General features: G+C 31.2%; 1 protein-coding gene across 1 annotated transcript; it reads left to right on the top strand.

The window, feature by feature from the left end:
• The first annotated feature begins 1775 nt into the window (after window positions 1-1775).
• LOC127083874 (folylpolyglutamate synthase) lies at window positions 1776-9674 on the top strand. The gene is made up of 16 exons (XM_051024235.1): window positions 1776-1948; window positions 2095-2240; window positions 2344-2409; window positions 2702-2811; window positions 4283-4343; window positions 4912-4995; window positions 5080-5136; window positions 5272-5332; window positions 6039-6085; window positions 6571-6648; window positions 7404-7568; window positions 7671-7955; window positions 8217-8295; window positions 8506-8658; window positions 8830-8978; window positions 9116-9674. The coding sequence occupies exons 1-16, from the start codon at window positions 1939-1941 to the stop codon at window positions 9173-9175; spliced, it is 1611 nt and encodes a 536-aa protein (XP_050880192.1). The 5' UTR covers window positions 1776-1938; the 3' UTR covers window positions 9176-9674.
• Window positions 9675-13961: the final 4287 nt, after the last annotated feature.

The following is a 13961-nucleotide window of genomic DNA, read 5'->3' as shown; positions in this document are numbered from 1 at the left end:
TTCCTAGCGCATACACAAATAACTCAGAAGCATCTCTATCGTCCTTAAATGGTTTTAAATCTTCTTCTAGAGAACCACCATCATGCTTCCACCATATTTTAACATTCCAACATCAAACTCAGGGTCAATCCCTTTGACTAAGTCACAAGCTTCAAAATAAGACCAATAATTCGGATCTTGACCACTGTGTGCATAAACATCCTCACCCTCATATCTTAAGCTAGGTTCTTTTATAAAACATCCCTTTGTGTAGAACAAAACCTTAAATTTATCCATGTCATATACAGTTAATTCACTTAGGGTTAACGTTTATCAAATTAGGTCAAATACGATATACAGTAGGAAATACTCCCTAGATACATATACAATTTAGACCAAAGCATACAATATACAACAATAATACAAGTAAAATGATTCTTAATATAACCATAACATTACTTAATAAATCAAATTGAAATACATGAAACCACAAACTGTGAATAATTGGGACTACAAGAACACTTGCAACTGAAAGGAATGAGAAGACCACGACTCCGACAAGATTTTGAACTGGGACCACAAGAATGCATGCAACTGGGAAGGAAGGGACCACACAGATGAATAAGAAGATGTTTTAGGAATTTCGTGAATAATATTGTGGAATGGTTTAAGACTTTTGAATTCTAATTATTTATTTAACCTTATTAGAATAACATCTACAATGGCGAATAATTTAAAAAATAATAATCCACGTTGATTAATTAAACATGTTCCACGCAAGCCTCCGTTAATCAAAACTAACGGGATTGACCAATTTTACGGACGACAAAGTTTACGAAGACGATTGTTTAAAGAAATTTTTAGATAGATTAAAATTGAATGTTGATCTATTTATCGAAAATAAATATATATTTAACTTTATATATATAAATATACATATATATATATATATATATATATATATATATATATATATATATATATATATATATATATATATATATATATATATATATATATATATATATATATATATATATATATATATATATATATATATATATATATATATATATATATATATATATATATATATATATATATATATATATCATTTTAAATTAATATTTTTTAAAATAAAAATATTAAAATGAAATAAAATTCTAAGATTAGAAAAGAATAGATAATTAAGATTTGGAATAAGTATTTAAAACCTACTCTTGGAAATATATATACTCATGTTTATCTATGAAACTAAATTTATCAACAATCTATAATTTAAGTTCAAGTAATTTAGTTAACTAACTTAATTCTTTTTTGTTTATATTCAATTTATTTAGTTTATGAATCAAGTTCAATAATCTAATTGTCTAATCAAATCTCAAATTATATTTAAGTTATTTGGATTTATTGTCGATCCTAACAAATTAGTTTTTTTTTATATTCAATTTTTATTTAATTTATGAATCAACTTTAATAAAGAATCTCGAATTATATTGAAGTTAGTTGGATTCATTGTCGATCCTAATAAAATAGTAGATATCGAAATATTACTTTCTTAATCAGTGATGAGGACGACGACTAATAACCGTAAATCGTATTACTATTACACTCCAAAATTGCATACACATCGTCATTCTGAAGCTTTGCAATCATTTTTATTATCCAATTTTTTTCTGATAAAACGATAAAATACTTAAAATAATATTTTAAATTAAATTTTTATATAAAAAAAATAATAAAATTTTTTATATCAAAATATATTACACTATAAAGATTATTTAAAAAAAAATAATTTCAAAACAAACATACCCTCTATCTTCCAACCCTTCATTCCCAATCCCCCTTCCATGATGTGATAATTCTCTTATTCTTTCTCTCTATATTATCTCTGCTTCACATTTCACAAAACCAAACTCACTTTATCGTTTTTTATTCAGATTTCAATCAAAAACAATCATGGCCGAAGGTATTTACTTCCATCTCTACCTCTATTGTTGAATTTCAAATCTGGATTGTTCCAATATCTAACTGTTTCGAGTTTTAATTTTTAATTTTTAATTTTTATGTTGATTCACTTTTTGAGGCCTATTTTTTGCCGCCTTTGATTTACAGGAGGAGATAACGGGTCTCCAAAATCTTCGCCATTGACGCCATATGAAGAAGCATTGGAAGCCTTGTCATCTTTGATTACCAAACGCACTCGGGTTGGTGATGTCAACATGGAGGAGCGATTCAGCGTGCTATTTCAGTATTTAAAGGCACGCAAACTGTTTGTGAATTTGCTTTCAATGTATTTGTTCAGTTTGTTGGAAAATGTTTAGTTGTTTGGTGATGTTAATAATGGCGTGTTTGATTCGATAGATGCTTGAGTTGGAGGAGGCAATTTCAAATATGAAGATTATTCATGTTGCTGGTACTAAAGGGAAGGTACTTTCATTAATTTAAATTTGATTGATAATTACTTCGAAAGTGAAACCATGTTGAAAGTTCGTGAATGTATTAGTTAAATTTGCAAAGACTTTAAAAATATAATTGCTGCTTTTGAAAATTAACATAATGTATGTATGTTATGAATTTATGTTCCATCCTGTTCAATGAGAATTTCAAACTTATTGCAATAACTGAGGTAGTTGGTAGTAGCTTTGTATTCCAGTTTCATCTATTTTTACTCTTGCATCCATTATGATACATATTTTGTTTCTCTATCTTGCTTCCGTAGGGATCTACATGCACCTTCACAGAATCTATATTACGTAACTGTGGTTTTCGCAATGGGCTTTTCACTTCTCCTCATCTAATTGATATACGAGAAAGATTTCGTTTAGATGGGTGAGTCTCTCATATGTATTCATTGACTTTATTTCCATTATTACTTATTCATTGACTTTTTATGATCTCAATCTGTCATTTACTTTCTCTTGGGTCATAGAATTGATCATGAATTCTGATTAACCTTTTAATATTGAAATGGTTTGTAACAAATTAATCTTTCCTGTTAGAAGCTATTCATAGGAATAGCTTGTATATACAAGTTAGTAGCTTATTTGTGTGCTTAGCTGTATAATTAGTTATAACAACTGTTATTATAGTTGCTGAGCCAGCACATCCAGCTATGCCTTTACAACTCAATATCATAGAGCTACTGAAGCTATCTCGTATGAAGAAAGAACAAACATCAATCTGAGTTGCAGCAAAGGCCTTTGATCCTTGTTGTACAACATGAAGTAAGGAGGTTGAACAATTTCAGAACTCTTACTTCGCCTTAAGGCTATTATTCATTCCCTAATTTCAATGCCATTCTTGAAGGTCTTGATGAAGACTATGATCCTTTTCATCAGACTATGATTCATCTTATTCTGTACCTGACATAGAAGCACTTCTTCTGGCTAAAGAAGCTCGGTTAGGGAAGCATCACCAATGTACTGATTCAGATGCATTCTGTAAATGTTGCACAAGTTTCTTCTTCCCCTTTTGTAAGCTTCGTGTCAGTCCTTTGTTTCTTGGAGTTGACTTTGAGCACCTTCCCAATGGTGTTATCTTTCTCTCCTAATCTGATTATTTTGAGATCTTCTCAATTGAACTCACATGACTATCAATGAGCTTTCCACTCTCATTATCAGCAATTGCAAATTGAAAAACATGGAGATGATTTTTTCTAGATCCGAAGTTGTACAGATTAATAGCTGTGGCCTTACTGTATGATACATTGATATAATAAGAAATATCTTGTGGGGCTGATGAAGTGTGTCAACCTCAGTATCGGAAGCACGTTTACTTGACAAGCTGTGAAGAGGTATTTTGTTTTCTAAAAGGATCTTATTCCATGGTTTATCATTGCAAGTTGCAACCTGCTAAATCCCGTGAGCCTCTCTATGCAAGCCTTGGTTCTGTGATCTACAATCCAAACATAAGAGTTTGATTTATTTGAGCTAATACCATCACCTTGACTTTGGGAGGGAGGGGGGTTCGAATAATAGCCTGTGTATGCTAGTGTAGTAGGTTATGTGTATTCTTAGCTCTATAGTTAGCTTTGACAACGTTTATTGCAGTTGCTAAGTCAGCACATTCAGTTATTCTGTTATAGAAAAATGTAATAGAGGTTGTGAAGCTTTCTCACCATGTAAATAATACCTCAAATCGATGAGTTGTTTTCACTCTTATATCATTGATTTTGTCCTTCTACTGTTTTACCAAATTTTATGGACTTACTAAAGTACATCAAATGCCGCCTTATAGTTCATCTTTTGCAGCATAGCTACTATGCTATGATTCATTAGCATTACCCTTGTTACTTCTGCAGTGTGGAAATCTGCGAAGAGAAATTTTTAGCATATTTCTGGTGGTGTTATGATAGACTAAAGGTATATTTTGTGAATAAATGTGTCATTATATTTTTTTTTACTGGTAGAAGTTTTGGTTAGTTGTAAAACCTGGTTATTGTTTTTTCCTTTTTTATTTGTACTTGAACCAAATCACATTCCTAATTTGAACTGGCGGTATCTTTCTCACAACTTATTTTTGCAGATCCGCAAACTAGTTTACCAGTAACAGTTTAGAGTGTCTAGATGATAATTTAGGGCTAATTGTGTTGAAGTTATGCAGCTATTTCATTTTTCTCCCTTTTTGAGTTATTGCTTGCATGGATTTCAGTCTTTCAGAAGATACAAAGTAATTGATAGAGAAAATACTAAGATGTAGCAGTTAGCTTTAATATTTTTAAGTCTGGGTGTCATCTGGAAAACTAAGCACAATGGAGTTAATTTTTACTGGGCTGGTTCTAGCACAATATGAAGTTATGTAATAATAGCACTTTATGTGTTGCAGAACATAGTGGTCACTTTGAAGTTGTAGTTACAGAATCGTAAAATATACTTGTGGTTTGATGTGATTTTGATAAGTGGTTTCTTATACTGTCTTGGCGGTGCACAGGAAAAAACTGATGACAGTGTTCCTATGCCTACCTTTTTTCACTTCCTTGCTTTACTCGCCTTCAAGATATTTTCAGAAGAGCAGGTTTGATCCATATGCTTTAAATTCCAATGCAAACTTGTTTTCATACCGATACTTTATTTTTATTTTACTTCAAATTATATGCAGGTGGATGTTTGCATAATGGAGGTTGGGTTAGGTGGCAAATACGATGCAACAAATGTGGTATGCATAATTGGCATTTCAGCAGAAATGTGTTGGCCTTTAGTAATAGACTATCATATCATAAGATTGCTTAACTGCTGATATTTTTTACAAACTTAAATTGGACCATTCATATGCAGTTGTTTACTGTTTCAGATGCAAGCACCTATTGTGTGTGGTATAACTTCTCTTGGGTATGACCACATGGAAATTCTTGGTTAGTACTCTCCCACTCCCTCCAACTCTCTTTTGTGTAATTCCCATAGTTGCTAATTTACTGCACATCTGGTTAGTGCTCATGAAAATTGTGAAATAATTTGAAAGTTAAAAACAAAATAAATTTATATCTGGTGCAATATGTGTTACCACTATAACAAGAATAATAAATAAGAAGCCTGTGATTGCGATCTCATTTTTCAGTATATAGTACATGGAGATATGTTGTAACTTGTAAATCTTGAATAGTTAAATAGGTGAATTATTAGAATTTTTAGTAACCTGATTAAATGTACAAACTGTGCTAAATTTTATTGTCCTATAATTTATGTCCAAGAATATGGATGAAAGTCACCGAATTTGATATAACCCGTAGAACCAGGGTAACGAAAAATTATTTTATTGAATGGAAAAGATGAGCTCAAGAGCTCTACAATAATGGAAATGGAATGAAGGGATAAGCCACAGTTCAAGAACTCCTAACCAGAGCAATATGATCATACCAGAGAGAAATCTCCTAACCAATTTCTCTACAAAATTTCTGAATGGCTCTCATCTTCTGCTCCCACTCTCCCTTATAACAGAAATTCCCTAAAATTCAGAGAATGTCCTAATTAACTCTTATTTATCTAAGGCTCAGACCCAGGGTCCTATCAGATTTATTCAACCATTTCGGCTTACCTCTGTCTTGTGGATTCTATTAACAGGGAATACGCTTGGAGAAATTGCCGGTGAGAAGGCTGGAATCTTCAAGGTAATATATAAAGTAAAGACATTTAATTTTGATGGGTTTCTTCATTGGACCCTGTAATAGCGGGAGCTTTATAGCATCATGCTGTCAGCTAAAATCCAAGTTGTTAAGAGGGGATAGCCTCCACTTTAAACCGGAGTTCTGTGTCTCACATCCATCACCTAACCAATATAGGAGTCACACGAGTGTTATTTTCTTTTATCTTTTTTAATTTTTTAAAAGAAGAAAAGAAGAGGAGTCGTGGTGCAATGGTTGGAGTTTCGGTGTTTAGATTGTGAATTTAGTCTCTAGCAAATGTTTGGTAATGTTGCTTATAATAGAGCCATAGTAGGTCAGACCCTTCCCTAGAACCCATCATTGTGATTATATCTATCTTTTACACTTTCATGTCTTTCCTTGTATCACCCAGTGTGATTTCTATCCTTTATTATTTTTCCATAAATTTCTTTCCATTCCTTATAGTTATTTTATATTTTGATTTTATGTAGCATCGGATTCCTGCATTTACAGTGACTCAACCTGATGAAGCAATGAATGTACTTAAAGATAAGGCTTCTCAGTTGAATGTAAGTACATTCTTTCATGTGCTTACTTCCATGTCAAAGTAAGATAAGATTGTACAAGTTGCTGCATGTACCAAAAAAAATGTAAACTTATTATGGCCTTTAGCTTAGATTCATTTATGTAACCATATGCATCAGACAAAAATTTGGAAGAAAATTTCATCTATTTTCTTTCATATATGCATTTGAGTGTTGAACTATCAACTATCTAAATATATGTACGTTATTTAATTATCTTGACCAAAGATCTGTCCTATATCCTCTTTGTGCATCTATTTGTTTTTCCAAAATGATGATATATCGTGAGAACCACCACATTACTTGGATCTGTGTTGACTATGAAAGAAATTAATTTCTTTAATTAGATTCAACATGCTGGGCATACATACTCGTGCTAACATTTAATTAAGTCGCGTCTTCACTCTCTTTACTTTTACATTTGTCAAGGATCCTTTGAAATTTAAGAGATTCACCAATCAAATTCAGATCTTTCTTGTCTTTCCTATTTGGAATAGGTATAGTGTGTGTTTGGTTATGCAATGAAAAAAAAGATTTAAAATGAATTGACTTTAGCTAAAAGTGAAATGAATGTAAAGTGATTTATATTTGGATACATTCATATAAAAGTGGATTGAACATTAAATTCAAGGCTAAAAATCAACGGTAGAAACAAAAAATTTAAATTCTAACTTCAAGTTAAAATCAATTTCACTCTTGTTTTCATCTTCAACCGGCTGAGCACATGTATATAACTGTAGGTACCTCTTCAAGTGACAGCCCCATTAGATGTCAAATTACTAAGTGGTTTAAAACTAGGGCTTGAAGGTCAGCACCAATATGTAAATGCAGGTCTTGCTGTTGCATTATGCTCTACATGGATGAATATAAATGGACATCTCGAAGAGACTCATTTGAAACAGATTGTAAGTTCCATATGTGAAAAGTAGTTCCTTTACGGAAGTTCCATATTTGTTTATGTATTGTTATTGTCATGCTGCTGAGTTGACATATCTGCTTGCTTGAAGCAACACACTTTGCCAGAGCAGTTCGTAAAAGGTTTAGCAACCGCAAGTCTGCAAGGAAGGGCTCAGATTGTTCGTGACGAACACATCAACAATGAAATATCAAATGAACTTTTCTTCTTTTTAGACGGGGCTCACAGTCCTGAGAGCATGGAAGCGTGTGCAAGGTGGTTTTCTCTTGCAATCAGAGACCATAACCTGACCTTGTTTTCTCAGAAACCTGATCCTTCCAAGTTCTCAAATGAAGTGGTGAAGACGCACGGAGGTGAAGCACAAAAATCTGCGCAGGTAGATAAATGAGCTGTTATTTATGTTCAGCAGAGAAATCAGTGGTCAAAATATGAATAACTAAACTTTGTTGGTATTAGGGATAATTTATTTTCTGAATGGGAATCATAACTATAAGCTCTTGAAATTGATTCATATGACTCGTGTACACAATGGAAGAAATTTAAAGATATTGTATGATAGGATATAAATGTTAATGTTTTATGAACCTTGGTCCTTTTTCATCAGTTATTTAATTGAAGTCATTGATTTCTTATGCAGATTTTGCTGTTCAATTGCATGTCTGTACGAGATCCTCAAATTCTTCTTCCTCACTTGATGAAAACTTGTGCTGATCATGGTGAGTAACCTCTGGACTTTCCTACAACATGGTTAGTTCATAATGATTTAAAATATCTATTAATAAATACTTATCAAATAATTGACTTTGTCCTCGATTAATTCTGTGTTAGTTTGGGTCTATCAGGATAAAAAGTTAGGATGAATATTTTTTCGACTTGCGATTTCATTTTTTCTGAATAAGAAATAAACTACTGGATTGAAATTGTAGGTGTGTACTTCAAGAAGGCACTATTTGTACCTGGTTTATCATTGTACCACAAAGTTGGATCCCATGCTTTAACACCAACTGATTCTAACATTGACCTGTCATGGCAGTTCACTCTACAAAAAGTGTGGGAAAATCTCATGCAAGGAAACAAAGGTATTTTTTTTACCATCACATGCAAAGTATTAAGACTTCAAATCTACAAACCTGATTATTTGAAATGTTTTTCCTTTTCTTTCTTCATAATTTGTATTTCTTTCTTGAGTCCATGAAAGATACTTTGGTACGTTATAGACCTTAACCTATTTGGTGTCACGTGTCTCACAGGCAAGAATAACGGTGTGGCTTCTGAAGATTTAACTGGTATGGAAATGAGTGTCAGCAATTGCGAACACAGTGCAGTATTTTCGTCATTGCCGCTGGTTATCAATTGGCTTAGGGACAGAGTGCAACAGAACAAGTCAACTCGCTTTCAGGTAAATTTAATTAATAATTACATATTTAAGATGAAGATTTGTGAATAATCAAGATTAGCTTCCTTATGTTCTGCACTTTCTTTCATGTGTACTGTGTATACTATCTAATTGCAAAATTTGTGTTGTTGATGCATCAGGTCCTTGTAACTGGTTCTATACATCTTGTTGGTGACGTGTTGAAATTAATCAAGAAGTGATTTGTTGGACTAAATTGAAAACTTTGTTTATTTTCTGATTTCAAAGTAATGAAGTGCCATTATTATTTTCGATGGGATCGAATGAGATATTCGTGTCTTTCACGCCTCATTGTGAGTTGAGTGGTTCCGAAACTGCTAATAGAATGTTATCAACACAAGAACGTCTTGGCTTTTGGACCTGGATACATTGGCTTATATAAGCATCAGCCTGTAAGCTGTCTTCGTGGGATCTTTCAATCTTCATGACATAGTAGTTAAAAAAGAAAGGGGCCGTCAACTTCAAGAGTTTGGGATGTTTCTATTCAATGTAGAATTCATCATCATGCACATCCCTATTGTGATAATCATTCGGTGAGTCACATTGCAGCCAACCGCCTTTCATGAAAGGACAAAATATATCAAAATTGATTAGAAAAACTCAATGCAACTCTTCCAGTTACTACCCCAACTTGTAGACATTAAAAATTGATTAGCTAATTTGTGTATGGTTTTGCGTCCACTAATTTTAGTCTCTACAATGCAGTTAATATTTCAACACATTAATTTTGTGCCCGTCTTCCGGGCCGTTTTCAGATATATATTAATTTTGTTTACAACCTGTAGTGTTTTGGTATTAAACCAATATATTCATATATAATTTAAAATATGTAATGTTTGAAAATAAAAATAAATATTATCTCTAAAGTTGTCAATAAAAATACATAATCTAAACTATATATAAATATATAGAATAAATAATCAAAAAGTGTATCTCTTAGTTTACTAGACAAACAAATATTAATTATATTTTTTTTAAGAGACATTGTTGCTTAATAGAAATAGGAAATAAGAAAGTCAACTATGAAATCGTAAAGACTGATATGTCTACACACTTGTTTGAAGTGAATTGTAATATATATTAAAGACGACGTGTTAATACACTCATTTGTAACACAATGTATTATATAAGACAAGAACAAGAATTTTCTATGTAAATAATCTACCGTATATAAGTATCAGGAGGACATGTTAATACACTCATTTTGTAGCGTCAACACCACCTTATTTTTATTGTTGCTCTTTTTTTCTAATGTCACTCATTGGGTTTTATAAATTATTGTTTTCTCTAAAAAGAATTCAAATTTAATTTATCTTATATTTTATATAAAATTTGTGATATATATTTTATATAGAATAACATATTGATTTGCATTTTATATTGACATTTGATCACTTTGAATATCTTGTAAAATATGATTTTACTAATTAAATCAATTAAAAACTTTTGTTTGTATTGGGGGATTATCTTAAGAAGTTTCAGTACAAAAAACTCTTTTTTGATTCATGAAGATCAGGTAGTGAAAATCGTCATAATGATTCTTGAGTTTAGTTTAGTTAAAAGCTCTATCGATTTGAGATTAGTCTCGGTAAAATGTCTCTTGATTTTTGAGTTTAACATGGTGTAAATTTAAGTAGGTTTAAGATTGGCCCTATAAAAATCTCAATCCGTTTCGTGGTCATAATGTTTAAAACTCCAGTTCAGTTCGGATGATAAGTAACTCAAAATTCTGTCTTGGTTTGAGATCACCATTTGCAAAACTTTTGTTTGGTTTGGAGACTAACCACTCTAAATCTTATTCACTTTTCGGTTAGAAGTTATTCTAAAAAAAATTATTTCCTGGGGTTCGTGGACACGCCCTTATAAACACTCTCAAGTTTATTGGATACTATAAATGATAATTCTCTCAGATAGGACCAGGTCATTTTGACGGAGCCTGTACAATTCTCCAGTGTTATTCTTCTTCCTTTATCTCTTTTATTTTCAATTATTTTCTTTTCGTTGCTTATTTACTCAACTATTTTATAAAATATTTTCAAACTCTGATTTTAAAAATGATTTTGTTTTAAAACAAAGATTTTACAACCTCCACGATTCGTCCTCCCTCTTGTGTATGAAGACATATGTCCAACAAACTCTTCATACGTATATTATTCGATGAGTTTACATCCGATCAAAACGAATGTAATATGTCTAAGAAACGGATGTAAATTCATCTTCCCGCACTAGTAGAGGGACCGTTTGTACTACCCATCCAGAAAAGAATGATATGGCCAATGATTTAATAGGTTCTTACTAGGGGTGACAAACGAGCATGTCCGTCCCATTTAGGCTCGTCCAGCAAAAGCCCGCAAAAAAACGGGACGGACATAGTTGAGGATGTAAGCCTAAAACTTAGGTTCGTCCCGCAAAAAACTGAGGGCGGTGCAGGGAAAGTCCGCGAGCACTGCACACTTTAAGTCTAAAAATGCAAAAAATTATGTAAATACATGTACCCGCAAAAACCCATGAAAAAATGGGGCGGGGCAGGACGAACACATTAGAGAGTGAGGGCCTGAATCCTTGGCCCGCCCCGCACTAAAGTGCGAGCAAAATAGACATGTCCAGCGGATCAGACCCGTTTTGCCACCCATTGTTCTTACATGAATCTTAAAAAGTTTTGGCCATGAATTATATTGATTCTTTTTCATCTAACTTAATTTTAATAAAATTGGTGATATTATGGATATTGAGGACAAAATGAATGACAAGAGTATGAATTTAAGTAGGGGCCGAATATGAATTCGTCTTTGAGAAAGCGATTAAAAAGATGGCTAAAAAATAGGGGTGGCAAAACGGGCTCGGTCCGCGGGGCATGCCCGTTTTGCCCGCACTTTTGTGCGGGGCGGGCCAAGAATTTAGGCCCTCACCCTCAAATGTGTCCGCCCCGCCCCGCCCCATTTTTTTCGCGGGCTTTTGCGGGCACGTGTATCTACATAAATTTTTGCCTTTTTAGGCTTAAAGAGTGCAGTGCCCGCGGACTTTCCCCGCCCCGCCCTCACTTTTTTGCGGGGCGGGTCTAAGTTTTAGACCCGCATCCTCAACTATGACCGTCCCGCCCCGCCCTGTTTTTTTGTGGGCTTTTGCGGGGCGGGCATGCCCGTTTGCCACCCCTACTAAAAAATGTATCATTTGATTTCAATGTGTTATTTTAAGGTAAAATACATTTTTGGTCCTTTAACTATAACTTTGGGTTCATCCTTTAATTTTTTTTTTGTGTCAGATTGATCTAAAATGTGTCATGTTGGTCATTTTTGTCTAATTAGTGACGAATTTAGCGATCGCTTTTTAATTTTTTTTGTAGTTAATTAGATAAAAATGACAAATATGACACGTTTTAAGAGTTAAAGGACCAATTTAACACGAAAAATAATTAAGAGACCAATCTAAAACCAATAATATAGTTAAGTATTTTACTGTTTTTTAAACAAATTCAACATTTGCTTTAGTCTAATGACGTGTTTTAGTGAAAGGACAATTGAATAGTTTAAATTTTTTACAACATTGTCATCCTATTAAAAATAAAATACCACTATACCATATTTTTCAATCATATATCAATATGCAATTATTTTAAACAAAAAAAATTATGACTATAGAGCTATTGTCCAATGAATGGACGGTCCCTCTCAAAATAACAAAGCAACCGTCCGTTGAATGGGCGACACTATGTAACGTGATTCTTTTAATTTTTATTTAATTTAATATTAATAAAAAATATTAATAATAAATATATATTATTTAATATATTTAAAATAAATATAAAAGTTTAAAATATTAATAAAGAATATTAATAATAAATTAAAAAATATTACTTTTTTCTAAAACAAATTCAACATTTGCTTTAGTCTAATGATGTGTTTTAGTGAAAGGACAATTGAATAGTTTAAATTTTTACAGCATTGTCATCCTATTAGAAACAAAATATCACTGTACCATATTTTTCAGTCATATATATCAATATGTAATTATTTTAAATTAAAAAAATTATGACTATAGAGTTGTTGCCCAATGGATGGACGGTCCCTCTCAACTACAAAAAAATTGCCCGTTGAATGGACGGCACTATATAATATGATTCTTTTAATTTTTATTTAATTTAATATTAATAAAAAATATTAATAATAAATATATATTATTTAATATATTTAAAATAAATATAAAAATTAAAAATGTTAATAAAGAATATTAATAATAAATTAAAAAAATATTATTTTTTTAAAAACAAATTCAACATTTGCTTTAGTCTAATGATGTGTTTTAGTGAAAGGACAATTGAATAGTTTAAATTTTTTACAACATTGTCATCCTATTAGAAACAAAATACCACTATATTGTCATCCTATTAGAAACAAAATACCACTATAACATATTTTTGAATCATATATATCAATATGCATTTCTTTTAAAAAAAAAATTATGCCTATAGAGTTGTCGCCCAATGGATGGACGGTCCCTCTCAAAATAACAAAACAACCGCCCGTTGAATGGGCGTCACTATGTAACGTGATTCTTTTAATTTTTATTTAATTTAATATTAATAAAAAATATTAATAATAAATATATATTATTTAATATATTTAAAATAAATATAAAAATTAAAAATGTTAATAAAGAATATTAGTAATAAATATAATTAATATTAATAATAAATATAATTAATATAAATAATAAATATATTTTATTTAATATATTTAAAATAAAAGTAAAAATTTATAAATTAATATATATTAATTAGTTTTGTAGATATAATAAAATAATTTAAATTTGTTTTTATGTACAAAATTAATTAAATTAAATTATTTTTTATTTTAATTAGTAATGAAATATGATAATTAGATTTTAATTATTATAAATAAATTTCAAATAATTTAAATTGATTTATATGTATTTAATTATTTTATGGGTAATGCTAACTTGTGCCCCAAG

Source organism: Lathyrus oleraceus, chromosome 5, assembly GCF_024323335.1.
Source record: "Lathyrus oleraceus cultivar Zhongwan6 chromosome 5, CAAS_Psat_ZW6_1.0, whole genome shotgun sequence".
In the NCBI taxonomy this organism is placed as follows: domain Eukaryota; kingdom Viridiplantae; phylum Streptophyta; class Magnoliopsida; order Fabales; family Fabaceae; genus Lathyrus; species Lathyrus oleraceus.
The sequence above is the reverse complement of the archived record's forward strand: the minus strand, read 5'-3'. Positions and strand labels throughout refer to the sequence as shown.